At 54.7% G+C, this 27,930-nt stretch overlaps 4 protein-coding genes across 5 annotated transcripts; 1 reads left to right on the forward strand and 3 right to left on the reverse strand.

The window, feature by feature from the left end:
* Window positions 1–7,837: 7,837 nt before the first annotated feature.
* On the reverse strand, window positions 7,838–9,817 carry PSMB6 (proteasome 20S subunit beta 6). Its single transcript, XM_002924469.4, is given in 7 exon segments — window positions 7,838–8,055; window positions 8,185–8,329; window positions 8,507–8,636; window positions 8,749–8,880; window positions 9,257–9,324; window positions 9,715–9,729; window positions 9,731–9,817. Coding segments are annotated over 7 exon segments (720 nt in total). The 3' UTR covers window positions 7,838–7,912.
* A 1,995-nt stretch (window positions 9,818–11,812) lies between these two features.
* GLTPD2 (glycolipid transfer protein domain containing 2) lies at window positions 11,813–15,204 on the reverse strand. Of its 2 annotated transcripts, none has more exons than XM_034646909.1 (5): window positions 14,916–15,204; window positions 14,746–14,810; window positions 14,328–14,494; window positions 13,553–14,232; window positions 11,813–13,381 (listed from the first exon to the last, which is right to left on the reverse strand). In XM_034646909.1, exons 1-4 carry the CDS (start codon window positions 15,037–15,039, stop codon window positions 13,695–13,697), a joined length of 894 nt encoding a protein of 297 aa, XP_034502800.1. In that variant the 5' UTR covers window positions 15,040–15,204; the 3' UTR covers window positions 11,813–13,381; window positions 13,553–13,694. The 2 variants fall into 2 exon arrangements, with proteins under 2 accessions (XP_034502800.1, XP_034502801.1); XM_034646910.1 differs by lacking the exon at window positions 11,813–13,381 and adding an exon at window positions 13,424–13,442.
* On the forward strand, window positions 15,202–17,934 carry VMO1 (vitelline membrane outer layer 1 homolog). The gene is made up of 3 exons (XM_002924470.4): window positions 15,202–17,089; window positions 17,201–17,316; window positions 17,574–17,934. The coding sequence occupies exons 1-3, from the start codon at window positions 16,904–16,906 to the stop codon at window positions 17,869–17,871; spliced, it is 600 nt and encodes a 199-aa protein (XP_002924516.1). The 5' UTR covers window positions 15,202–16,903; the 3' UTR covers window positions 17,872–17,934.
* An 824-nt stretch (window positions 17,935–18,758) lies between these two features.
* Window positions 18,759–25,073, reverse strand: TM4SF5 (transmembrane 4 L six family member 5). Its single transcript, XM_002924442.4, has 5 exons — window positions 24,844–25,073; window positions 19,780–19,860; window positions 19,298–19,434; window positions 18,928–19,111; window positions 18,759–18,850 (listed from the first exon to the last, which is right to left on the reverse strand). Exons 1-5 carry the CDS (start codon window positions 25,018–25,020, stop codon window positions 18,836–18,838), a joined length of 594 nt encoding a protein of 197 aa, XP_002924488.4. The 5' UTR covers window positions 25,021–25,073; the 3' UTR covers window positions 18,759–18,835.
* Window positions 25,074–27,930: the final 2,857 nt, after the last annotated feature.

Consider the following 27,930-nt stretch of genomic DNA (forward strand, 5'->3'; position numbering starts at 1 on the left):
CTTGCCCCTGCGCGCCGTCTCCCGCGCCCTGGCCCCGGGCCGGACTCTGCGCGAACCACCGGGAGCGAGCACCCCGCTCCCCCGGGACTGAAAATCAAGCGGGGGGAGACTGGAAGCGCTCAAGTTCTAAAGGACAAAATATGCCCTCCTTTTTAAACGCAGATGTCCTGATCTCTCCTTTTGAGGAGCATCTGGGTTGTTTCTCGTCTGTTGCGATGGAGCTCCCGTAAACGTTCCTGCCTAAGTCTTGGGGTGTATTTGCGTTTTCCTTGCTCTTGGGTAAATAGCTAGGAGTGGAGTTGCCGGGTCGTGGAAGAAGTGTTTTTTTAACTTTCCAAGACACGGCCAGACTGGTTTCCAAAATGGTTGTTCCGTTCTGCATCGCCAAAATCAAGGGATGTTACTTCCCACTGTCCCACAGCACGGCCTCCATTGGAGCTGTCAATCTTTTTAGTGTTGGCCTTTCTAAAGAGCTAAGTAGGAAATCACTGCAGTGGCGTCTGCATTTCTCTGATGCTTCATGTGGACCGTGTTTCGTGTGCTTATCGGTCCTTTGGTAGATCGTCTTTTGCAAAGTGTCTGTTCTAGTCTGTCGCTAATTTTTTTTAAAAAAAGATTTTATTTATTCATTTGACAGAGATAGAGACAGCCAGCGAGAGAGGGAACACAAGCAGGGGGAGTGGGAGAGGAAGAAGCAGGCTCATATCAGAGGAGCCTGATGCGGGGCTCGATCCCATAACGCCGGGATCACGCCCTCAGCCGAAGGCAGACGCTCAACGACTGAGCCACCCAGGCGCCCCAATCTGTTGCTAATTTTTAAAAAAATATGTTGTCTTACTGAATTAAGAGTTCTTGATGTATTTTGTATTTTTACTTTATTTTCTTATTTTTTTAGGTGGGCTCCGCACCCAACATGGGGCTTGAACTCAGGATCCTGCGATCGAGAGTGTCAGGCTCTACCAACCCGGCCAGCCAGAGGCCCCTGTATTTAGGATGTAAATCCTTCATCAGATACTTGTATCACTAACACTTTTTCACTGAATGGGGTTTGTGTGCTTAAAATAATGGTGCTTTTTAAAGAGAAGAGGTTTTTTATGTTGATTAATGTGTGGTAATATACTGTTACTCGGTGGTGTAAAATGGTGCGGCCACCTTGGAAGAGAGTTCCTCAAAATATTAAGCATTGAGTACTCCATAATCAAGACAGTATGGCACCGGCACAAAAATAGACATAGAGATCAGTGGAACAGGATAGAGAGCCCAGAAATAAACCCACACCTGTATGGTCGATTAATCCAAGACAAAGAAGGCAAGAATATCCAGTGGGGAAAAGACAGTCTCTTTGATAAATGGTGCTGGGAAAACTGGACAGCTCCACGCAGAAGAATGAAACTGGACCACTTTCTGACACCAGGCACAAAAATAAACTCAGGGGCGCCTGGGTGGCACAGCGGTTGGGCGTCTGCCTTCGGCTCAGGGCGTGATCCCGGCGTTATGGGATCGAGCCCCACATCAGGCTCCTCCGCTATGAGCCTGCTTCTTCCTCTCCCACTCCCCCTGCTTGTGTTCCCTCTCTCGCTGGCTGTCTCTATCTCTGTCAAATAAATAAATAAAATCTTTAAAAAAAATAAATAAATAAAAAATAAACTCAAACTGGATGAAGGACCTAAATGTGAGGCCTGAAATCAGAGACCTTACTGCCTAAGAGAGCACAGGAGGTAAGGTCTCTGACATCAGCTCTAGCAACTTCTTTCTAGATGCATCTCCAGAGGCAAGGGAAACAAAAGCAAAAATAAACTATTGGGACTTCCTCAAAATAAAAAGCTTTTGTGTATCAAAGGAAACAACAAAACTAAAGACAACCCACTGAATAGAAGATATTTGCCAATGATAGATCCAGGGAAGGATTAGTATCCAAAATCTATGAAGAACTTCTATGGGGCACCTGGGGGCCTCAGTCAGTGAAGTGTCTGAGTCTTGATTTCAGCTCAGGTCTTGATCTCGGGGTCTTGGGCTGGGTATGGAGACTGCTTAAGAAAAAATCAAAAACCAAAAAAACCTTATACAAGTCAATACCAAAAAACATAATCTGATTTAAACATGGGCAGAAGACCTGAACAGACATTTTCCCAAAGAAGACATACAAATGGCCAAGAGACACATGAAAAGATAGACTCTCACCATCACTCATCATCGGGGAAATGCAAATCAAAACCACAACGAGAGACCACCTCACACCCGTCAGAATGGCTAAAACAAAAAAGATAAGAAATAACAAGTGTTGGTGAGGATGTGGAGAAAAAGGAACCCCCGTGCCCTGTTGGTGGGAATGCAAACTGGTGCAGCCACCGTGGAAGACAGTATGGAGGGTCCTCAAGAAAGTGAAAGAAGTACCACCTGATCCAGTAATTTCATTACTGGGTATTTACCCTTAGAAAATGAAAGCATGGGGCGCCTGGGTGGTGCAGTCATTAAGCGTCTGCCTTCGGCTCAGGGCGTGATCCCGGCGTTGTGGGATCAAGCCCCACATCGGGCTCCTCCGCTGGGAGCCTGCTTCTTCCTCTCCCACTCCCCCTGCTTGTGTTCCCTCTCTCGCTGGCTGTCTCTATCTCTCTCTAATAAATAAATAAAATCTTTTAAAAAAAAAAAGAAAATGAAAACATGACTTGTCATGTTACTGTGCCGTCAGTGTTACTGTGCTGGCGTTGTACGACGACGGGTTGTAGCTACACTTGTGAGCACAGCGTAAGGTACAGACTTGTGCAGTCACTGTCCAGTGCCCTAAAACTAAGGTGACATCATGTGTCAACTATACGTCACTTAAAAGAAAGAAGGTTAGAGGTGCTTGGGTGGCTCAGTTGGTTAGGCAGCCGACTCTTGGTTTCGGCTCAGGTCATGATCTCAGGGTCGTGGGGTCGAGCCCGGACTAGGGCTCCAAGCTCCGTGGGGAGTCTGCTTGAGATTCTCTCTCTCCCTCTCCCCTTCCCCTGGTTGCACTCTCTCTCTCTCTCAAATAAATAAAGGAAACTTTAGAGAAATAAAAGAAAAAAGTATACCCGAGAGAACTGAAAACAGATGTCGGCACAAACACCTGCACGTGAATGTCGGTAGGAGTAGTATTCAAATAGCCCAGACGTGGAAACAGCCCAGGTGGGTCAGTCGATGAACGGGTACACGGGAAGTGCTGTAGTCCTAACACGTGCTACAACAGGGACGACCTTGAAAACACGATGCTGAGTGAAAGAGGTCAGACGCAAAGGACCACATAGGGTAGGATTTCATTTACACGAAATCCATAGAGACAGAAGGTGGGTTAGTGGTGGCCACCAGCTGGGGAGGAAGAGAATGGGGTGGGGGGGGCTGGCAGGGGCTGCAGGGTCTCTTGAGGGTCATGAAAATGTTATAAAATGGGATGTCTGTGCAGCTGTAAATATAATGTCATTTATATCAATAAACTGTTACTACAAAAAACACAAGTAAAACTGCAAATGGGTGAATTTCAAAACCATTATGCCGACAGAAACTGGACACAAGAAGGTAACACTATTCAAGTCGTTCATACAATGTTCCGAAACAGGCAGACGGATCTAGACCCACTGAGCTGAGATCAGTGGGCTCCTGTGGCCGGGGAGGGGACGAGGTTGGCAGTAAGGCACGTTAATGGAAGTTGGTGTTGGAAATGTCCCATATCTTGATTGGGGTGGTTATTCCCCGGGTGTAGACACTTGTTAGGACTCACAGAACTGTACACAGATGTGTGTATTCAAGTGCATGGAAATTTGTACTTCAATCAAGTCGTTTTGGAAATAGGAACCCGATTTCTAAGTCTGACAGTCTAGGCAGCGATGTTTCCCAAGCATTGCCGCACCACACACCCTCAGCAAAGGGTAAGATCGCGTTCGCACAGCTCGACGGGAGTGGGACGTCCAGAGGCCTTGCCGCAGGGGCTCCGGTCCCCCAGGCCTGGCTGAGGGCATCAGTGCCAAAGGTCCGCCCATGGGGTTCAGAGTGGCCGGGTCGGCCCGGCGGGGGTAAACGTGAGTTCCTGTTCTCACGCCTGTGTGACCTTGGGCGAATCTCCGAGCCCCCGGTTCATCAGCTGTGAAAGCAGGACGGCAGTAACGCCTCAAAGGATCGCTACAGGCACGTGAACTAAAGCAACGTGTGGAAGGGTCTCTCTCGGACCTACCTGGGACAGCATCATGAATCTCCCACAACTGTCCTCCGAGCAGGGGACGAGAGCTCCCGGACCGCTTGGCGAGAACCGAACGTTTCCCCCGCCCTGCACAATGTCTCGTTCTACAAAAATAGACTACTCTCTAAAATCTGGATTCTCATTCTGGAATACAAACGAGCCCCCGGCAGTGTCCAGGCTGGCACCGAGTCGTCCGGCTTTGCCGCAGTGGATTCTCACTGCGTCTGTGGGTCCCAGCACCTCCGCGTCTCTCTGCCGTCCCTCCCCCCGCAGCGTCCTCCTGCTTCTCCCAGGAGACCAGAGATTGCCCCAAGTGAAGGGGGCACAAAAGGATAGGTGTTTGAATGGGGTACCCGTCCACCTCTTCCCTCCTCCCTCTTCTCCTCCTTCCATCCCCTGGCGCCTGTAATCACCAGGCGGTCTGAGGCTAAGTGGTAGTTTGGCCCACAGTGGGGGGGCTTGGAAGCCACACCCCTCCTCCTGGGGCCCTCCTGGCCATTCCCAGCATCCTGGTCTCCTCCACTGTTGAGATGGGTCTCAAGGGGGCATGGTGCTTCCCATGGTGTGGGTGCCGGAGACAGCGGGGGACTGAAAGAGGAGCAGGTATGGGGGGAGACCGAGGAAAACGGGGGGCGCTGTCTCTCTGGGGAGAAAGGTAAACGCTCAAACCAGTGAAGGGAAAGGAATAGTTTGTTCCCCTGGGTGGGAGGTGGATCCTCCATAGGACGGCCCAATGCAAGAGGAGGATGTGAAGCCCCCAGTAACAATTATTAACACCTTCAAGACAGTGATGGCAGACCATCCCAGCAAGCCCGGGGGCCCTTCTGCGTGTGGGGCCCTGTGTGACCACATAGGTCGCAGGCCGGTGAAACCAGCCCCGCTCTCAACGTCCCCTCTCCCTGCCCTGGGACCGCCCTGGCCTCTTTCCTCCTCCCTGCAGGGAAGGAAGGAGGATGCTGCCCCACAACACGCTTCTCCCTCCTCCAACCCCCCTTTCAGGCCTGGATCCCACAGCCCCTCCAGATCCAAACCCCAGCCCGCCTATAGCCCCCATCGTGGCCGAGGGAGGGATACCCTCCTCGGGGTCTGGAGCCTACTTCAGCCGCAAAGCCCGACTCTCCTTCCGCCACCAGCTGCATGACGTCGCATCCGCCAACGACTCCACCATCTGATGGGGACAGCCCGGGGCTGACCTTCCAGGGAACTTTGCAACCTTCCCTCCCCAGACTTCTCCGTGATGCACCCGGCCCCAAGTCCCTCATGACGTTGTCATTAAACAGACTCAGAGTTGCCCAGTGTTGTGTGCATGCGTGCGTGTTGGGGTGGGGGTGGTCCTGGGGCTGAGCTGGGGAGCGCAGCACGGAGGGGACGGGACGTGGGGCTGGTGAATATAGCGTAGCTGACCTCCTGCGGAGCCCAGATGGGGCTGGCAGAAGCGGGTGCCCCGAGGTCAAGCTCGGAGTGGAGGGTGGTGAGCTGCTGGAGAGGCTGGAGGCCGGACAGCACTGGGGATGAGGCAAGGGAGCACATTCGTTCCTCCCTGACGGGCAGTGAGGACGCATCAGTGGACCAAGCAGAGCTTGCTCTTCTCACAGCCGGTAAATAAACACACGAGCGAGGAGCGATCGCTAGGAAGCAAATTACACGGTACTGCGAGAGCAGGATGGAGGGGGCGCTTCTGGAATCCCAGGTAGTCGGGAAGGAGCTGCTGCTAAGGTGCCATTTGAGCTGAGAGCCGAATGGTCAGGAGCCAAGTGAGAATCGGGAACCCCGGTGTCGTGGGGACTCGCTGTAACAGATGTTGGCAGCAGGGGAGGCTGGGCGCGTGAGGGCAGGCACAGCGGACGGGAAACCTCCGCTCAGTTCTGTCGCGAACCTAAAACTGCTCTAAAAAAGTTTATTTTATGGGGCGCCTGGCGGGCTCCTTCGGCGGAGCATGCGACTCTCGATCTCGGGGTCGTGAGTTCAAGCTCCACACTGGGTGGAGACATGCCTTAAAAAAAAAAAAAGTTTATTAAAAAAAAAAAATCAGGGAGGATGAGTCCTGGGCAGGAAAAACAGGCAGTGTAAGTGCAAAACCCCTGAGGTCCTAGGGAAGAGAAAAAAAGCCAGTGACTGGAGTGTCACCGCTGGGGGGACCTGTTGGGTGCACCGGGCCACGGTGAGGAGCTAAAATGTCATCCTAGATGGGACGGGGAGACATGGAGGGAGGTCAAGCAGGGCACAACATGCGCCCACTTACACTGAAAGATCACTCCGGCTGGTTGCTGCGGAAAAGGCTGCGGGAGGCCAAGTGCGGGAGCAGCAAGGTCACGGACGGCGCGGCTGGCATCCTGCAGGCAAGTCAAGATGGCAGCCGGGATGGAGACGGGGGTGCGGCGAGCACAGCAGTTGTCGAACCACTTTGTCCTACGCCTGGAATTAATGTCCCGTCGCTTACAGAAGAGCGGCGGGCAGACGGCAAGAAGCGCTCGGAGCTTTTCGGAGCTACTGTCCAGCTCCGTGCAGAGCGCAGGGGAACGGAGGAAGCAAGGACGCCTTGAGGGAGGGAGGACTGGGGAAACAGGTTTTGCAGAAAAGTCAAAAGTTCTCCATGGGTTATTTATTTTTTTTGCAGATCTATTTATTTATTTTTTAGAGAGAGAGAGCATGAGCAAGCAGGGCGCGGGTGGGGGGAGGGGGGAGGGAAGAGGGAGAGAGAATCTCAAGCCGACTCCCTGCTGAGCACATAGCGGACACGGGGCCCCACCCCTGGACCCTGAGATCCTGACCTGAGCCGCGATCCAGAGTGAGACGCTGAACAGACTGAGCCACAGGCGCCCCTCTTTATGGGTTTCTTTCAGTTTGAGGTATGTGTTTGGGGTGAGAAGTCCTCCTCTGCTGTTTTTCACTTAATCCAGGACCTCCCACCTCCTTAGGAAGCCTCCCTTGTAGCCTCCAAAATTTTCCAGGGCAGGATCATATTCTAGAGCCAAGCTCTTCCATGTGGTTTCTACAGGTCCCTTTTCCCCAGAGTAGAGGAAGAACAGAGGCCCCGGGAATGGCTTCAGTGGGCTCCCATCCCAGGGGCTGAAGGCTGCGCCACCGTCACAGCCCCGTGGGAATGACAGCTTTCAGGGCTGGCCCACGGTGCTCCCAAGGACCCCCTCTCCTGCCCGACACCCAACGTAAATGCTACTTCCAAACAAGGTCCACTTTGTCCCCAAAGCCAATGTAGTCATGCTGCTCTTCCGGACAAGATGAAGTGACAGAGGTGAGTGGGGAGGGAGGGACCACGAGTCTGGACCACAGATCTGGTGTCCTCTGGCCTTTGGGTCAGGAGCCAGCCATGATGACAAGCAGGAGGCAGGCTGAGGGGAGGTGACCCCAGTCCCGGTCAGGATTCTGAGTTCCACCCTGGGCCTGAACAGGGAAGGGGGTGGGTCATTTCTTGGGAGCCCCCATTTCAACTACACCTTGGTGTCCTAAGGACCTGGGGATGGTGCAGGAAAGGGAGTGTGGCGGAAGGTGGTCTGGAGAAAGTGGCCTGAAAATCATTCTTGCAAAGGCCTGTCTCCCTCCCGGCTCCAGGCAGAGCTCTGAACGCACAGGAGGGGCCAAACAAGTGCAGACTTGAGGTCAAGAAAAGATCCTCAGGGCAGATTCTTTCGGACAAACTGTTTATTGAATTTTACGTTACTATGGGGCGTCTCTCATTGTATCCTAGAATTCTAGGCATCAGGGGGGTGGTAAAGTGGCAATGGTGAATTTCGGAATCTGGTCTCCCAAAAGTACCTGCCGCTCTACCCCTGATTCCGCAATGGCTGCCAGGCGGATCACCCCTCCGCTGGAGCCGTCCCGCTCCATGGCCAAGGCGAGAGCTGTGAACAAAAGAAGAAAGCTGGGGTCAGAGTCAGATGCTGGCATCACTGCAAGAAGTGAGGAATGGATATGAGGGTGGCTTGGACGTGAGGGCTGGAGTTCACAGGCCCAGAAAGCCAAGTTCTCACCATTGGCAGTGAACTGCAGACACTCCTCTTTGGTCATGCCTTCCCGGTAGGTAGCATCGACATAGCCATAGATGTAGGAGCTCCCAGAACCTCCAATGGCAAAGGACTGCCTTACCATCATACCCCCCATGGGCACTGAGTACACCTGCCAGATGCAAGGAGAGTCACCGGTTGTACATACACCACCAGTCCATGTGGGATCGGCTGGGAAGAGTTTATAGTAAGTGAGGTAGAGACTGGGAAGAAAAATAGAAAATGGCTGGGGTGGGGAGAGGATCAAAGGCATGGTTCCAGTGCCCGGGTGGGAGTGGGGGTGTCTCACCTGCCCACCCTCTTGCGGGTCCCAGCCCGCAATGATGATTCCCGCCATCAGGTCCTCCCGGTATCGGTAACACATCTCCTTAAAGAGGCTGGCTGCCGTGTGTACCAGCGGAGGCTCATTCAGCTCAATGCTAGAGGGCGAGGAGTGACAGGAGAGGCAGCGTCAGGACCTGGGAGCAGACCATTTAGCACCTCGGGTCCCAGCTCCCTGCAGACACTTGCTCCTCCCCTGCCCACAAGTACCTGTGGAAACCAAGCTGGTAAGTGACCGCATCGGCTACTGCCTGCGTGTCAGCAGCTGAGCCCGAGCGGCAGCAGAAAATACGGTCGTGAATAGGTGTCAACTTGTCAGTCACTCGATTGGCGATGTAGGACCTGCAGGGTGGCAGGATAATGAGGGAGCCATCCCACTCGTCTCCCACCCCCGTCCCATGACTACCTACTCCCAGGGCTCAGGAATAGGAATTTCTGCATTTCCCATTAATTCTCACCCAAACTGAAGCTAGCTGGAGAACAGACTTTTGCAAAAATTTCGCCAACGGGTGAGAGGGAAAACTGGAAAGTAGTAGGATCTGGAGCAGATCCTTAAGTCCAAGGAGGGGAGAAACCTCCCTTCCCGCGGTGGGCTGTGGAGGGTAAGGAGGGACTGCTAGGCAAGGAAGGACGGAAGGACGGACGGAAGGAAGGACGGAAGGACGGAAGGAAGGAAGGAAAAGATGGGATGACCTGCCAGCATCTGTCCTGAGCTCACCCAGTGGTCGTTCTGGAGTCGGCTCCCAGAACCACGCCCCCTTCAAACTGCACGGCCATGATAGTGGTCTGGGAGAAAGAAGAAAGGGGTGAATCTGGGTCTCTTCCCATTCTCCAGTATATTCTTCAATGCAGTTCCTGGAGTACGCAAGTCGTGCGCCACCGACCCGCTAACAAGTCTCCTGGGGGCCCCAACAGCCCCGCAGAATACCAGAATCCCAACCCTCAAATCCCCAGAGGCCCATTACGGCCTGAAACTCTCGTCCCGCAAGATGCCGGGACTCCGCGCTCCAGCCTCCCTTCCACACCAGTCTCCAACATGCTCAGGATACCTCTTCCCTGCTACAGACATCAGACCGCCTCCCTTCCCCGCCCTCCAGTTTTCCAAGCCCCTCGGGCCTCATCGTCCCATCGCATCAAGCCTTGCGCACATCTCCTGAACCCCGAGTGCCTCCTCACCCCTGTGGAGACTTCCCCGGCTTTCCCAGTCAGGGGTAATGGCCTCGGGACCCCAGGCCGGCGCGGACCCCGGTCCTCGAGCGGCTACTACAGTGGCCGCCATCTTCCTTCTCCGGCGCTGCCACAAAGCAACTGTCGTAAAGCGCTCTGTCACGCTCTTCAGTCCCGCGGTGAAGCCGCCTGCGGGCGAAGCTAAATCACGGTTGACGGAGGAGGGGAAAGAACGGCGCAGGGAAGGGTTTTTTTTTGCGACAGTGAGCGCTTGACGGCAGCGTGGCCAGCCGACACACCGAGAAGCGCCCAAGACAGTGTGGACCGCCTACGTTTCCCATCGGGCTGCGCGGGACTGACGTAATCTGATGGGAGTTGCCGTACAGGCTCTTGGGATGAGCTTGCGCGTCTCTGAATTAGGATGCCCGCCCTGCTCTCAGTTCTCTTGGGTGGATACACCTAGGACCGTATACTAGGAGTGAGATTGCTGGGTCATGTGGAAAGTCTAGACTTAGCATTTTGAAGAACTGAGCGTTGTTTTAGCAGCTGCCCCTCATATGCTGGTCCGCCAGCCCTGGGTGCATGCGTGAGCATCGCGATTTCTCCACATCCTCACTGAGGGTCACTGTGCGCTATTTTAGCCACCCTCGTGGGCGTGAAGTGGCATCTCTTCCCCTCCCCCCCCGCCTCATTTCTTTAATGATTAGTGATGTTCAGCATATTTTCATGTGCTAACTGACCATGTGTATATCTTCTTTGGAGAAATGTCTGTTCAAATCCTTAGCCTGATTTATTTTTATTTTATTTTATTATTATTATTTTTAAGTAACCTCTGCACTCAACGTGGGGCTCCGACTCACAACCCGGAAATCAAGTATCGCATGCTCCAGCGACTGAATCAGCCAGGCCCCCCCAAAATTGGGTTATCTGTTTATTGTTGAATCCTAGGTGGTCGTTTGTATTTTTAGATACCAGGCCTTTATCAGACATATGATTTGCAAATATTTTCTCCCATTCTATAGATTGTCTTTTCACTTCCTTCACTGTTGTTCTTTGAAACACATTTAAAAAAATTAAATATTTATTTGAGAGAGAGAGAGACTATGAGCAGGGGGAGGGGCAGAGGGAGAAGCAGACTCCCCCGCAGGGCAGGGGGGACCTGAGATCATGACCTGAGCCAAGAAGGCAGACGCCAACCGCCCCTCCACTCTGATCTTTATTATTTCTTTCCTAATGCTTTTTTTTTTAAGTTTTACTTTGCTCTTCTTTCTATAGTTTCTTAAGGAGGACGATTGATCTATTGATTTGAGATCTTTTTCATTTTTTAAAAAAGATTTTATTTAGGGGCGCCTGGGTGGCACAGCGGTTGAGCGTCTGCCTTCAGCTCAGGGCGTGATCCCGGCGTTATGGGATCGAGCCCCACATCAGGCTCCTCTGCTATGAGCCTGCTTCTTCCTCTCTCACTCCCCCTGCTTGTGTTCCCTCTCTCGCTGGCTGTCTCTATCTCTGTCGAATAAATAAAAATAAAATCTTAAAAAAAAAAAGATTTTATTTATTTGACAGAGAGAGGCAGAGAGAGAGGGAACACAAGCAAGGGGAGTGCGAGATGGAGAAGCAGGCTTCCTGCTGAGCAGGGAGCCCCATGCGGGTCTTGATTCCAGGACCCCGGGATCATGACCTGAGCTGAAATCTAGAGTTGGGTGCTTAACCGACTGAGCCACCCAGGCGCCCCTTATCTTTTTAAATTTTCTTTATTTTTATTTTTTCAAATCTTTTAAAATTTATTGAGATCTTTTGAGGCCTAACATATGGTCTCTCTTAGAGAATGTCATGTGTATTTGAGAAGAATGTGTATTTTGCTGTTATTGTGTGGAGCGGTCTTCCTATGACTCGCCATAGTTTTCTAGATACCACAGCTGGAGCTGGCGTTTGAATTCCAAGTATGATCTAAACAATCCCCTGCTTACAGTGAACTCTGGAGATGAAGCCTTATCTCTGTGAGGGAGTTTGTGACATCCTTCTTGAAATTGCTCCTGACCACCTGTCCAGAATCACATCTCCTCTTTACTTTTTAATTTTTTATTGTAGTAAAATATAAATAACATAACATAAAATTCAGCATTTCAACCATTTTTTGATGTATGATTCAGCAACATTAAGTATTCTTGCATTACTATGCAACCCCCTCTTTTCTTTTGGACTCCTGGCTTCGGCCATCTGACCCATTTTGAGTGTTCAGACATTCGTTTAACAAAAAGCTACTGATTGTCTACTAGGAGACAGGCACTGTTTGAGACACTGGGGGTACATCAGAAAACAAATTTCTGTCTAGAAATTCCCTGTTGCGTGCAACTTACATTTCGCAATGGAAACAAAACAAAACAAATAAGTACAATATACAACATGTTATTAGATAGTGACTCATATTAAGATTAAAAAAAACAGTAGGAAAGGGAAATAGGAAGTGTGTGTGTGTTGAAATTTTAAAAAGAATCATCAGGGAAGGTCTCCCTGAGGAGACATTTGAGTAAAGTCCAGAAGGAAGTAATGAGGGAAGTCATTTCTCTGTTTGGGGGGAAAGCATTCCAGACAGAGGGAAGAGCAAGTACAAAGATCTTGAGGCAGGATCATGCCTGCAATATGGAATGAAAATCGAAGAGGTCAATTTGGCCAGTACAGAGTCAGATCACGTAGGACCTTTATGAAGCTTTTCTTCGTTCTCAACTGAAAATAGGATCCAGAAAATTTACTGCTTAATTTTTTTTCATCTGAGTGCAATAGGGGGCCCCTGGAAGGTTTTGAGCCTGGAAGTGATGGGATATGATCTATATTTTAAGAGATTACTTTGGCTGGCTGAAATTGAGATTGAAAATACACATTAGGGAAACCGAGGATGGGACAGAGAGAAAATTAGGAGGCTATCGTAATTATCCACGTGATGGATATACAGTTGGCTTGACAAGGGTGGTGGCAGTGAAGAGAGTGGGAAATGGTCAGATTCTGACAGATTAGATGTGGGTGTGATGAGAGAGAAACAGAAGTCAGGATGACTACAAGTTTTTGACTTAAGGACCTGGAAGAACGGAGTAGTCATTTATTGAGCTGGCAAAGACTACGAAGGAAGTGTTTGGGGGCGGGGGAGAAAGGGGTATGAGAAGCTCAGTTTTGGACATGTTAGGTTCGTTATGTCTGGTAGAAATCCAGGTGAAGATATCTAGTAAGTAGGTGTATATATAGGATTCTGGGGTGCAGGGGAAAGTGGAGGGGACTCACAATTTGAGAGTTCTCAGCGTATGAAACGGCCACACACTTTCCTGTTCACAATTGTCGTGGGAGTGGCCAAGGAGGTCTTTTAATGAACAGACATCACGGAGCTGAGCGCGTGCTTGGTGTGAGTCCTGACGCACAGGTTTTAGGCTTGGACAGCTGAAAGGAGAGGGTGCCACTTATTGGCAGAGACAGGGGACAACACGGAGTGGTGCAGTCGTGGGAGGAGGGGATGGATCCGCGTGGGACGTGTTGCGTTTGCGGCGTGTGTGAAGGCGTCCAGGAAGCAGCCGGCTGTGCGGGGGCCAGGGCTCAGGGCGCAGGTCTGGGCCGGAGAGTTGGCCCGCAGTTGGCAACCGCAGCCTTGGGAGTGGCTGGGAGCGGGCCCGGGGGAGCGTGAGTCTCTCGGCTGCCGGGAAAAGGGATGACACATCTTCCCACATCCATTGTTTTGCACTTCCCTTAAGCGCCTGCCGTCATCACACAAGACGCCCTAAATCCACCGCTACCCAAGGATACTTTTTTATTCCCACGGCTCCTCCCCCCGCCCCGCGCAGAGCGGGAGGGGAGCCACACGCACCCTGCCGGGGGCGGGGCTTCCAGACGGTGACGTCACGCGGAGCCGCGGCTCCGGCGGCCCCGCCCCCTGGCTTGCCTAGGCGGGGGCCGGCCCGCTGGACTCGGGGCGTGCGGCTGTCGGCGGGTGCCCGCCGCAGGGGGCCTCAGGCCAGCTGGAGCAGGCCCCGCTCGGCCAGCAAGCCCTGGGTGCGGTTGTAGACATCCTCCAGGGTGCCCGCCACCCGGACCAGCGCGGCCCGCGCCTCCGCCTTCCCGGCGCCCGGGCACGCGAGCTCGAGCCAGCGGTCGCGATCCGGAAAGGCGAGGAACGCGAGGCGGGCGGCCTGGCGGACCAGCCACGGGTGGTGCGGGCCCAGGGCCGTGCGGTACGCGTCGCTGCACTGCACGCCGGCGTCCGGGCCTCCGAGCGTCCCGGTCGCCACCCGGTGGAGGCAGAACTGGGACCAGCGCAGCGCTCGGTGCAGCAAGAGCAGGATCCGTGAGCCCGAGGAGATGGCGGTGTCTGGAGGGGCGATCCCGGGGCGCTCCAGCAGTCCCTCCCGCCGCTCCCACGCCACCATGGCCGCCAGCGACGAGTAGTGCGCCGCCTCTGGGCCGTGCACCCGAGCCTCGAGGGCTGTCACTTTGGCGAAGGCCTCGCTTGTGGCGAAGGCGAAGATGGAGCCGAGGGGAATTAGGAACCTGCGTGTTCCGTGGCGGGCAGAGCGCGGTGGTTGGAGAGGAGGCGGGGGAGCCCTGGGAGGCGGGCGCCGGGTGGGGGGCGCGAGACCGCTCACCTGACCAGCGCCTTCCATCCAGCTAGGTACTGCGACAACGCCACATCCCCTTCGGGGTTCAGACTGGCGTGGAACGGCCCCATCACGCGCCCCAGCACCCCCTGGGGGCCCACACACTGAGGCTCCTCCCACTCGGGGACCTCCAGGGGACCCGACTGCAGCGGGACCTGGGGGTAGACATGGGCGGAAGGCGGCGGGAGCAGAACCCCTAGCCCGTTGGGCCTCCTTCGCCCAGCAGCCCAGTGGGGCCCTGCAGAAATTACTCCTGCGGCTGGCCTCTCCTGCTGTACTTGGCTTGGGACGAGAGAGGGGAGACGAGGAGCAGGACCCGCCCGTCACCAGATCCTCAGCCTGGCCCCACTCCCCGCAATCGGGGTCCCACCCGGAGCCCCCGGTCCCAGCCCTGTGTGGGGCATACCTGGACAGGCGGCGTTCCCTCGGGAAAGCACGACTGTGTCCCGGCTCTGCAGCCTGAGACAGCGCCTGGGGAGGGGCGAGGCCCAGCGGTGAGGGATTGAGGAGGGGGTTTAGGTCCCCCGCGCTTGGCTTCCCGGTTCCTCCCAGAGCAGGAGGGAAGGGACCACTCACGAAAGCTCCAAGCACAGAGATAAAGCAGCAGCAGCAAGAGGAGTGCGAGAGGAATCGCGCGGTGGAACCAGCGCAGCGAGGCCATTGGAAGCAGCGTGACCCCCACGGCTGCTGCTGGGGCCATCGCCGCCTCTCCAGCCCCAAGCCAGTCCTTGTCCCTCCACCTCGGGAGAAGCCTGCGGTGCCCTAAGTTGCTAAGGGTTAATAATTAACCTACTAAGTCCCCCTTCCCCTGTGCCCTTTGCCCCAGTGGGCAGCATCCCAGCGGTGAAGGACAGGATGAAGAGGATTTGGGGGGATTCCCCGGATGAAGAGGATTGGGGGGGGGGTCAGCAGCAACCACACGTCTCTGCGTTTGCTTTCCGTGTAGGGGCAGGTTGTAGTAAGAGGGAAGAGGGGCTGGGGTGAGAGCCAGTTCCCCCACTGAGCAATGGTGTGGGCCCTTCATTAACTCTGGGCTTGAATTCCCGCCACTGTAAATTGAGGACAATAGTAGGTACTTTGTCGATCTCATCTGAGGATTAAATGATAACGTACGTGCAAACACTGTACATGGAAAAACTTACCACAATGGCTCCATAAATCTTAACCTATGAAGTTCAAACATAGGGCACCTGGGATCCAGGAAGCACCCACTTCTAAATTCGCAATCCTGTCTCCAGGGGACCTGTCTTGATGTGGATGCTTTATACTTTAGCCTTTAACCATTTACATTTTTGTGGTTTAATTTCTTTTAAACTCCAGATTGGTTCTGGTTCTCAGGTTATTCATTTTGCGTGTGTGTGATTTTTTTTTTTTAAGCAATCTCTATGCCCAACATGGTGCTTGAACTCATGACCCCAAAATCAGGAGTTGTGTGCTCTGCGGACTAAGCCAGGCAAGCACACCTCCCACATTACTCTTCATACCAAACTTTATTAACTATTTCTGCATCCAGGCCCTGTACTAGGCCTCAAGAAGACAAAAGAGAGCCTTCAGAGAGCTCAAGGTCCATTGGAAAATGTATCATCTGTCTCCCCCACGCAGATGTGGGCTCCAACGAAGACAGAGGCCTTGTTTTTCCTGGTTGCTGTCCTATTTCCAGCACTTACAATATTGCCGGGGCCCAAATACATTATTGCCATATAAATATATAGCAAACAAACACAGGAAAGTGTGTGGAGAGCAGGCAATCCGTGGTGTGCCCCTTGACAAATCTGAGCCATTTCTTTCTCTTTCCAAATTAGGAGCCCACCTGGTGGTCATAGTTAGGAAAACATTCAGGGGAAGGACCCAGGAAGCGACGGAAGAAACAGCATCCCTTGTTCTAAGGTGGTTCTCAATCCCCTGTCCATAAACTTCCTAGAATTTTTCCTGTCTGTGTATATTTTCTTCTCAGGGGAAGGGGTACCCCAGATTCTCTGGGAGTCAGGGCCCCAATCACCGAGAAGATCCTTTCAAGCTCCCACAGTTCCCGGATTCTTGCCCCATCTCTCCCTCTAATGCTCCCGCAAATCCTGGAGGTCCCTAAGGTTGCCTCTGGCCAATCCTGTCCAGTATTTCGGAGTACCACTCCCACCCCTAGAGTGACGGCTCTCCACTTCCCAGTGTTGGAGTGTTTCCCAACTTGCTGACCTTGACCTTAGGCAAGTTGCTTGCCATTTCTAAGCCCCAGTTCCGTCATCTGCGGAACGGAAAGGGTAATCCCCACCTCTCACACGAGTTGTGACGATTGAATAACAACGCCTTCAGAACATAACCGCAAGTCAGGGTCTACAGTCAGTGTTCAGCAGGGGGTGGTTTATTCAGCGGCTCAGCTCTCTCTGCCCCTTCTCCGCCAGCTCTGGGAGCCTCTGTCGCCCTGAGCGGAGAATGGAGGCTGCAGGGTTCCCGGAACGGATTAGTTTCGGGTGTCACTTAATCCAGCAGGCCCTTCCGTAATCAGAGCCTACAGAGGGCCAGAGGTGGTATAAATCAGCGTGAGGCGCCCAACTCACAGAGGCTGCAGGATGGGGAGGGGGGCCAGAGCTCAGCTGCTGCTGCTGCTGTGGGCCACCTGCTGTGGACATGCACAAGCCCACCGCCTGAGCGACTACACGTCGGTCATCGACGTCACCAACGGGGGTCCTTGGGGCGACTGGGCCTGGCCCGAGATGTGTCCTGATGGATTCTTTGCCGGCGGGTTCTCTCTCAAGGTGGGGGTTCAGGCCTGGGTCTCCGAGGAGGGAGGTGCACGACCGTGTGCACGGGAACACAGGATGGCCATCTTTGACCTGGTCCTCACCCCTCTGCTCCTCCCGGCCCAGGAGGAGCCCCCCCAAGGCATCCCTGGCGACGACACCGCTTTGAACGGGATCCGACTGCACTGCTCACGCGGGAACGCCGAGCGCAACACGCAGGTGGTGGAGTCTCAGTCTGGAAGGTGCCAAGGGCCCCCCCGGGATGCGGATATGCCCCTTACCCTCTGTTGCACTCCCATACTTCCCGCTAAAATGCTCCTCCAGGGCTGTGGGGCAGCTTAGACCTGGGGAGTGGTTGCAAGACCACCCCCCCCCGCCCCTCGGTGGAGGTCGGGTGACGAGGCCCCACCCACCGGGGTCATGCAGCACCCCTCCGAGGAGTCCCCAGGGCTGGGTAGGGATGGGGGGCAGAGGTAGCGCTTCTCCCCTTCCGTGGCAGGTGGGGCGCGTGGAGCGAGCCCCTGTGGTGTCCCGGCGGTGGCTTCCTGGTGGCTTTCTCGCTGCGCGTGGAGGCCCCCAGGACCCCAGGGGACAACACGGCAGCCAACAACGTGCGCTTCCGCTGCTCGGACGGCACGGAGCTGGAGGGGCCCGGCCTGGCCTGGGGCGACTTTGGAGAATGGAGTAAGCCCTGCCCCAAAGGCGTGTGCGGTTTGCAGACCAAGGTGGAGCAGCCGAGGGGCCTCCGGGACGACACCGCACTGAACGACGTGCGCTTTTTCTGCTGCCGCAGTTAACGACCAGGGCGCCCGCCCCGGGGCCAGTCCCACCGCTCGCTATTAAAGCTTCTCTGTGCTGGCTCTGGTCTCGCTTGTTTCCGCGGTAGGAAAGGGCGTCTCCCTGCCTTCCTCCCAGACCCACACTGCGCCAGGCCCAAATTCCGGTTTGGGCTCAGGAGTCCCGGCAGCCCACTGAAAGTTAGGGACCCATAACCCAGGAGAATGCCCTGAAACAGTTTTGCGCCCAAGTTAAGGAAGTCCCTGGCTTCCTGAGGGCGTCTGTAGACACCTCGTCCTCATTAAGAGGTCAGGCCGTTTCCTTTCTGAACTACCAGTGACCTCAGACTGAGAAACTGCTACCAAATTAGGAGGCGATAAAGCTAAACACCTTAAGCTTTCACTTTGTAGAGTTTAAGCTAAACTCTAGTCTTTTCCACAGTTTCCTTCCTTTCCCTACGAAAGTGAAAGAGTGGCTTTTCCATGTATGGATTTCCGCCTGGGATTTACACCTGGGACTTTTGTCCTTGCTGCTCCCCGCCTGGAATCCCCCAGCTACCCACGCGGCTAGCCCATGCACAAGATTTCGGCTCCAATTTCACTTTCTCAGGCTTCATCTTATTTTAAAAAGCCCCTCCATCAGCCAATGCCTATCCCACCACCAGCGTGTTCTTTAAAAAGTGAAGTAATCTATTGCCTTTTTTTTTTTTTTTTTGGTAATGTACCCATCTTACAACCTGGATTGTTAAATTCTTTGAGCGCATAGAACTTGCCTGTCTTGTTTACCAACAGCTCAACAACCACTTGCTAAAACTGGCAGGGGTCCCCAACAGGAGCGCCCCCGAGGCCCTGTGTATCTGGGGGCCTTCGGGCGCTCGTGCGCAGAGGGCAGCATCCGAGACGCGCACGAGAGTTCAAAGGTTTATTTCCAGGGCGGGGTGGGCCAGTCGGGCGTCCAGGAGCGAGCAGGGCGGTCAGTGGAGCCTCACTGAGGGGTGCCCTGCGGAAGAGAGAAGGTGAGGACGCAGCCAGGGAGCAAGGAGGGTCCCGCTCCGGCTCCAGCCCGCGCCGCCCCACCTCCTTCTTCCGGCAATCGCCGCAGAAGACGCCGAAGGTGGCGTTCACCAGCTGCACCCCGCACAGCACGATCTCCAGGCACGAGGCGGCCACCAGCAGCGAGAAGAGCGTCACGTTCCAGGAGACCACGCCCGGCGGCTGCTCGCACAAAGCCCACAGAGTGCGGTTCTCCAAGTACGAGCCGCTGGGGAGGGCGGGGCGGGCAGGGTCACGTGAGAGAGGGAGGGCACTCGGAGTGCCCGCCCCCCAGCCCCGCGCAGGCGCCGAGCGGGGGTTGGCCCAAGTGGAGGGGCTCCCGCGAAGGCGCGCCTGGTTCCCGGGCTCCGGACCGGGTGGGAGAGGCAGGCAAGGGGGGCGCGTGAAGCCTTACTCGGTGTCTTTGAAGTGGTAGTCCCACCGGCTGTCCATTAAGCATTTGGGTCCAGTTCGGAGTCCGGTTCCCGACACCGAGAGGCAGTAGATGGCCCCCAGCACCCCGAACGCCGAGGAGAAGACGGAGCGCAGCATCTGGGTGCACGGTGAAGGGGGGGGGGTGAACGGGGCCGCCTCCTCCCGCGTGCGCGCACCTTACCTCGCTCGGCTCCGGGCGCGTGAGAAATACATCTCCCGGCAAAGCCCGGGGCTGGCCCTTAGCTGCCCTTAAGAGCCAGAGGCCGCGGAGGTTCGTGGGGGTCCTGGTCCCCTTTGCAGGCCCACGGAGGCCGAAGTTGGCGGGGGGCCAGGGAGGGGCGAGGCAGAGCTGGGACCTTGCGGGGGAGCTCCCGTGGCGAGGGGGACCGTGGCTTCAGGTGTGGCTCTGCGGAGGCCGGTTCAGAGACCCAGCCCCGAGTCCTGCCCGCATTTGGATCTTACCCTGCAACGATTTCCACAGCAGCCCGCGCCGCAGCAGCCCTTGCCCCCCGCGCGAACCGCCGCGATGCCCGGACATAGCACCTGCGAAGGAGGGTCAGTGTGACAGCGAGCCCCGCTACCCCCCTGCATCCTCCACACCTCACGTGCATCGCGCATCCGGTGCTCCTCTCCTCCTGGAGCTGCCTGGGGTGCCCTCAGCCCTTTGGACTGTGGAAGACCTTATCTCCACTACTCCTGGAGCGCCGCCTCTGGGTTCTCCCTTTCTGCAACATTACTACTTGCGTGCCTGCTTATGTGTGTTCAGACTGCAGCCTCCACGCGGGCAGGACCCAATGTCATGACATCCTCCACAAATCTTGGTGCCTAGCAGGTGCCCAACTGAGACGGAGTCAGGGAGCCTAGGGTTCAGGCCCACCCTGTGCTCACTTCACAGTCCACCAACTGATTCCTGTCTCTGGGTCTTCAGGACCTAACTCACAGGGCTGTGCTCGGGATTTAATGAAATAACAGGTCGACCTGAGGTCAAGACGGCCTCGATAACTATAAATCCCCCGCGCAGCAGGAAGGAGCACTGGTGCCGGAGTGTCTGGGGTGCGGGGGAGGAGAACGTTAGTGAATGCTCTGATGGGAAGTGTAGGGACCCCCAAGGTCCAACCCTGGTCCTTTCTGTCCTCTTTCCTCCCTGTGGCCCTCCTCCCAGAGCTCACCCCTTCTCAGGGCATCCGCTGTCCCTTCGGACAGTACTCACCCCCAGATCCAGATCACCTGCTGAAGGATATGTTCCTTTCAGTGTCTCGGTTTTAGCTCAAACCAGCCAGCATCATACTGACCTCGCAAGTGCCCCAAAGTTCCCCAAATCCACCTCCCTGTGACCTTTTTTGTCTCTGTCAGAGGAAATATTCTTCAGGTCACCCACACTAGAAAACTTGAATCCTCCACCCCCAGCCAGACCTCAAGTCTTCTCAATTTTTCCTCTAACAGTTCTTGAATGTGTCTGCCCTTTTGTCTGCACCGTCCGATCCCGGATCACCTCCCACAGGGTTGACGTTCTCAGCCTGTCTATGAGACACCTGTATCTCTGGGCCCGGTGCTGAACACTCCATCCTACATTCCTCCCACCAGAGTGAACTTAGCTTTCAATGGGGCTTTTCTCTGCCCAAAGCCTTCAGGGTCTCCTCAGAGAGTGGCCCATCAAAACTGAGCTCTATGGGGGCGCCTGGGTGGCTCAGCCAGCGGAGTGTCCCACTCCTGGTTTTCGGCTCAGGTCACGATCTCAGGGGCGTGGGATCGAGCCCCACGTCGGGCTCCGTGCTCAGCGCGGAGTCTGCTTGGGATTCTTCATCTCTTTCCCCCCTTGTCCCCCCCCCCCCGCACGATGCACACACACTCTGTCTCTAAAATAATAAATAGAGCCGCCTGGGTGGCTCAGTCGTCAAGAGTCTGCCTTTGGCTCAGGTCATGATCCCGGTGTCCTGGGATCAAGCCCCACGTCGGGCTCCCTGCTCAGTGGGGAGCTGCTTCTCCCTCTCTAGCTCCCACTGCTTGTATTCCCTCTCTTGCTGTTTCTCTCTGTCAAATAAATAAATTAAAATCTTTTAAAAAATAAAAGGAAAAAAGAAAATAATAAATAGAGTCTTAAAAAAAGAAGACTGAGCTCTAGGAAGGCCTTCGAGGCTCTGCGCTTTGGTGCTAGCCTTCATCTCCTGCCCCGTGCCAGGTTCTTTGCCTATCGCCTATCTCTGGAATTCCAGAGTGCTCGTCTCCTCCCTGCGCATCTGTTCCGGCGGCACACAGTGTACCAGGCAGCATTTATTCCTCGCTAGGGGTGGGGCCGGGGGTTTTGATTCTGTTATCTCAGTTATAGTGACCTCATAGAAATGCCCGTAGAACTGAACGGAGTCCTGCCGGATGCTCCCTCTCCCCTCTTCCAAGTCTCCCGGCAGGTCTAGAACCAGTCCTGGGCCCTTTGCTTCGCCTCTCTGGGGAGGACACTTAACTGGAAGCTTCCGACTCCAGACACTCAGAATTGCCTTTGGGACTGACCAGTTTCGAATGACCTACCTCTTTGAGATTTCTACTTTTATGCTCAGTGTTTAATTCCTTTTGTTGTCCAAGCTCCCCTGTCTAACTCTCTGCCCTCTACTCTGTGTCGAGAGAAAGGTCACGGTAACGTGGAAGGAAACACCGAGTTTATAGCTCGAATCTGCTTGCTTGGCCCCAGGCCCATTCTTAGCCACGGTCAACTCCCCCGGACAACCGCAGTGGCCTCCGTCTGCTCTTAATCGCCGGCTCACCTCCAGCTCTTAACCCCACAGCGAACTTCTCAATCCGGCGGGGTACGGAGCAGCTAATACTCCCGTACTTTGCTGACGGGAATGAAATTGGGGTCAGAACTTCAGAAAACTCTCTGGCAATGTCTATCCACTCTGAATACGTGCACACCTTAAGAATCAGCAGTTTCACCCCTAAGTATCCATCCAACGGCACCGCAAACAGAACTTCACCTAAAGACATTTACAGGAATGTTTATAGCAGCATAATTTATAATAAACCCAAGTTGGGGCCTATCCAAACGGCCACCGACGGTAGGATGTTTAAATTAACTGCGGTCTAGTCGCACAGCGGAATGCACCAGAAATAACAGACTACGTGTCTACATAATGATACAGATGAAACTCACAACCACATGTCAAGCGAGAGGACCCAGACACAAAATTGTTATACTGGATGGTTCCACTTACATAAAGCGCGGAACAGGCAAAACTAGCCTACGGGGTTAGAAATCAGGGAGCAGGGAGTCTCGTGGGCGTAGTGCCTGGTGTGGGAGGCCTGTCTGGGATTCTGGTAATGACCTGGACCTTGGTCTGCGCACTGGCTACATGGCGGGTTCACTTGGTCAGAATTCACAGGGCTGTCTCCTAAGGATCTGGGCGCTTCTCCGTAGGGCTTGAAAAAAAGTTCAAAAGCTCAAAACACGGTAAAAGGTCCTTCAATAGCTTCCTGTTGTGCTTAGAGTAAAATCCAAATTCCTCATGAGGGTGGGCATGCCCTGGCCCATGCCCACCTCAGATCTCGTCTCATGAAACCCCGGCTGTCCCAGCCGCCCATGGGTGTCCTTGGGTGTGTGGGCTCAGGCTGTGTCCTTGCCAGCCCCCTGTCTGCGGGGCAGGGTCCTTCGCTTGTCTTGTGGGGTTCAGTTCAGATGTCACCTCATTGAGGCCGTCCTTGAACATGCTATAAACGGGGGTGCCTGGCTGGCTCAAAGAGTAGAGCGTTCGACTCTTGATCTTGGGGTTATGAGTTTGAGCCCCATGTGTGGCATGGAGTTGACTTAAAACAAATTAAAAGTATACTCTTGGGGCGCCTGGCTGGCTCTGTTGGTTAAGCATCCGACTCTTGATTTCAGCTCAGGTTGTGATCTCAGGGTAGTGGGATGGAGCCCTGTGTCTGGGGGTGGGTGGGGGTGGGGTGGGTGCTGTGCTTAGGATTCTCCCTTCCTCTCTCTGCCCCCCCCCCCCCCCCNCCCCCCCGCTCACTTGCCCACCTCTCTCTCGCTCTCTGGAAAAAAATTAAATAACAATTTTTTTTAAGTATACTCTTGGGGCGCCTGGGTGGCTCAGTCGGTGAAGCGTCTGCCTTCAGCTCAGGGCGTGATCCCAGCGTTGTGGGATTGAGCCCCACGTCAGGCTCCTCCGCTGGGAGCCTGCTTCTTCCTCTCCCACTCCCCCTGCTTGTGTTCCCTCTCTCGCTGGCTGTCTCTCTTTCTGTCAAATAAATAAATAAAATCTTAAAAAAAAAGAAAAAAGAAAATCCTACAAACAGCCCCCCCCCCCCAGCATGCTGCTTTGCTTCCTTGGTGGTCCTACTCCTGTCGGGAATCCTCTTGCCCATTTGTTTACTTTGCTCGTGACTGTTAGGAGCCTGTCAAGTTCGGGGCACTGGACTGGGCAGGCACCGCACACGGCAGTCAGCGAACAGGCAGGCCTTGCTCGCATGGAGCTCCCATTCCCTCTTTGTGATACTGCGTTCTCCCCACTGGGAACCCTGGAGAACCCAGCTCCAGGGAGAGCAGGGACGCGCGGCCTGTGTCCCCGGGGAGCAGCGGGGACTGTGTGAGCCAGCGGCTCAGGGCCTGGAGCTGGGAAGAGCGCAGCTGGGAATGAGTATGAGCCGGGGGGCATGCTCGGCGTGGGGGGGGGGTCACCCGAGAGGCAGGCTGGTTAGATTGCAGGGAGGTGGGCGTGGTGGGCCGGAGAGGGGTACAGTGTGACACTGGGGGAGTGTGTAGGGAGGAATGTCACTGTGGACAGAGAAAGAGGCAAAAGAAGGTGAGCCCTGTCCTGGGGACCTTCATCCATCCGGGTCGTTCCATCTGAGGAGGGAGGAGCCCTGCTGGGGAGGTCTCTTGTCTTCAGCCCATGATGCTGTTCAACTATCCTGACCTTCCAGAAGTTCCCCCAAACAGGGAGGGGTTGGAGGATGGGGATAAGGGCCTCCAGGAGAGGCGTCTCCCCTCCCCCCACTTTTGACAGGTCCGAGTCTCCAGAAGACCCGGGCACCTTCTCCACCACGCTGGCCTGAGTTCTGGGTTGAGGCAGCACCAGCTGGCCATCCAGACGTGTGGGCCGCGAATGAGGGGACTCGGAGGCGACAGGTGGGGTGACAGAGCTATGACCCTGCTCCTGGGCCCAGCGTCGCCACACCCACCCTCCGGGCCCGTTATCATCGTTATCATCGTGCCCTGATAAGCGCCCACACAGCCAGCTGTTCCCTCTCCTCTGCCCCTGAGGTGAGCTGGTCTAGCATCCGGGGCCACCAGCGCTGGGAGGGATGGCTAGGACGCCCTCCCCACCCAGGAGGGTCTCTGCTCAGACGTTTCCTTCCCTCCTTCTCCTCTCCCTTGCAAGTCCAGCTCAGGGGCTGAACTCACAGGCGCTCAGTAGCTGGGGGCAGCATGGGAGGCTCCAGGGGACAGGTCCCCGCCCATGCCACTGCTACCCCACCCCGCCCCCTCCCCCTCTGCCTGCGCTCAGGACCCCGCCGAGGGGTGCCCAGCCCGCTCACCATCAGGCCCCCACCGAGGAAGCCGCCCATGAGCAAGACTTGCAAGCTGAGGTGGCTGGTGTCCGTCCAGTCCGTCTTGCCCTGAGGCACCAGCAGGAGGGCATTGGCCACCATGCAGACCAGGGAGAGGGGGATGAGGGAGAGCCCCAAGAAGCGGGAGCACTTTCCAGTGCACATGGCGAGGCGACCACGAGGATGCGAGCCTGGAGTGAAAGTGAGCCCGGATTCCCAGGTCCAGAAAAATAAACAGCCCGGAGCAAGGTACAAAGGTTGGGGAAGAGGTGCGGCAGCTGTTGGCAGGGAGAGATAAGGGAGAGAGGCAGGAGACCACGCGGAGGGGGTGGAGGTGGAGGGAGCGGCCGAGCGGGTGGGGAGCTTGACACGGGGAAGTGGCCTGAGGTCAGTGCGAGCTTCCTCCTGTCCTGCACGCACCTGCTGCTCTCAGCACATCCTCTCCGGCTCCCCGCTGCCTTTGTGACTCAGCCCGCCCTATGCCTCTTCGAGGGCATGAAGGCTGGAGTGATGCCACGTCACGCGTGGTGGACCGTGGGGCTGAACTGCCACCGTGTGAGAAGTGTTTTGTAAACTGGGGGTACGCTCAGCAGTTGTGCGGTGGCCCCGTCATTTCCAGTGGGCCCACGAGGAGGGGCCTTCCTGGAAGGAAACTAAAAGGATGCTGGTGGACCGTCATTGTCCGCTCATTTCTGCTCTCAGTACTTGTTTAAAAAGCCCTCCTCCCAGGGCGCCTGGGGACTCAGTCAGTGAAGCATCTGCCTTCGGCTCAGGTCATGATCCCGGGGTCCTGGGATGGAGCCCCACAGCCACTGGGGCATCCCAAAAATGAACCTGGCTTCATCCTGAAGAGCTGCGTCATGAAAGGATACATCCAGGCGGCACGAAAGGTCACCTAGAAAGGAACAAAATCAGTGTGGCCCGAGATTTCTCTGTGGCCCTAAATGCCGGAAGACAGAGGAACAGGGTCCACGGTTGTGACAGCAAGCAAAGCACTACGTCCCCACGGTCGTGTGAATATCCAAGGTGCCCAGTGTGTGTGAAGGGCAATAGAATCCCATTTCTGAGAATGCTTGGGGTGGAAACACAACTGTGTCTCTTTCTTCTCCTTTGTGATGCTTTCTACAAGTAACTGAAGTCACCGAGAGATGTAGTAAAAAGAAAAATCCCCCAAATGGGGAAGTCCTGACATAACTCTAAGTAATTTCTGTAAAATTTAGTTGTGAAACGGAATGCCAGTTTCAAAAAGAAAAGCCTTTTGAAGCGAAAAAAGAGCATATATTGAAAACTTGTGCTCTGCAGGAGAGCGAGAAGACAAGCCACAGATCGGGAGAAAGTATGTGCAAAGGACACAGCTAATCAAAGACTGTTATCCAGGATGCACGAAGCACTCTTAAAACTCAACAATTAATGATTAAAAAAAAAGAACAACCCGATTAAGAAATTGGGCAGAAGACCCAAATAGACACCTCACCAAAAAGGATGTCCGGGTAGTAAACAGCGTATAAAAAGAAGTTCTGCGTTATGTCGTTATGGAAATGCAAATACCGTAGGACAACGGGGCACCGCCGCCACCTATGCGACCGGCCCAAATCCAAAACGCTGACAGTGCTAAGTGCTGACGAAGATGTGGGGCGACGGAGATCTCAGTCCCTGCTGGTGGGAGGGGCACGCAGTGCAGCCACTTGGGAAGAAAGTCTGGCAGTTTCTTATAAAACCAAACATCTTCTCACCATATGATCCCGCAATCAGACTTCTAGGTATTTACCCCAGTGAGCGAAGACCTAGGTCCACCCAAAAACCTGCATGCGGACGTTTTTAGCAGCTTTCTTCTGGCTTGCCCAAACTCGGAAGCCCCCAAGATGCCCCATGCTAGGGGAGCAGATAAATAGACGGTGGTCCATCCGGACAATACGCTATTTTTAGCGCTAAAAAGCAATGAGCTTTCAATCCACAGAAAGACATAAATGAGACTTGAGACTTGGTGCTGAGTGAAAGAACCCGATCTGAAAAGGCCACACGCTATGTGATTCCAGCCCTAGGATGGGTTGGAAAAGGCAAAACTCGGGGGACGGTAAAAAGGGCTGGGGGCCGGGGAGGGGAAAGGGATGGACGGACAGAGCAGAGTGTGTGTTTCGGGCAGGGAAATTCTCCTGTGTGATGTGTTCATGGCAGATCCAGGTCGTGATATGTGTTTGTCAAAACCCAGGGAGTGTCCAACACCAGCAGTAGACCCCAGCGTAAACTATGGCCTTGGGTGATAATGAGGACTTCGTGTAGGTCACGGACTGTAAGACACGCACCACGCTGCGGAGGGAGGGAAGCGTTGGCCGTGGGGGAGGCCAGGGGGTGCCTGGGGGTGTAATGGGAACACTCTATACTTTCCACTCAATTTAGTAGCCCTAAACTGCTCCAGAAAATAAGTTAGGCTTTAAAAAAAAAAAAGTCTCCAAGCTAAGGGCATAGATCTTACAAGTTGTCATCACAAGGGAAAAAATTGCGTCTATGTGAGGCTATGAGGTCAGGGACACTTCTGCACGTGTCACATCATCGTCCGTCTGCCTTAAACCTATGGAGTGTTATGCCGGCTGCGTGTCCGTCTTCTAAACCTTCAAAAAGATCGCACTGTGTTTTCAAACGGAGACCAAAGGCTAAGGTGTTTAGAAAGGCACAGAAACGGAGTAGTGGGGCGAAGATTTGGGGAGCGCAGGAGTCCGCTCTGTTGTCGACAGCTGGAAACCAGGGAAGGAGCAGCTTTGGGGACGTGCCCCTGGGGACAGTTGTGGGGGGCTCCTGAGAAATGCCGCGTCAGCACGGCCCTGCGTTGATGATGACCGATGGTCGATGGCACAGAGCGCGGGATCCGGGTGGCCAACGCACACATTGGCAGCTCCTTTGGGACACGATTCAGCACAGTCAGCCTCAGAAGACACGTCGGAAATACGAGAACGAGTTTATTTTGCGAGAGCTGTCTCTCCCTGGGATGCGTCCGGGTGATTTTTCAAAGGGCCTGAAGTTCGCATGAAATACACATTTTAAGCATTAAGATAGCATCGTGTGACAGCTAAACTGGCA

This window comes from Ailuropoda melanoleuca, chromosome 17 (assembly GCF_002007445.2).
Source record: "Ailuropoda melanoleuca isolate Jingjing chromosome 17, ASM200744v2, whole genome shotgun sequence".
Taxonomy (NCBI): Eukaryota; Metazoa; Chordata; class Mammalia; order Carnivora; family Ursidae; genus Ailuropoda; species Ailuropoda melanoleuca.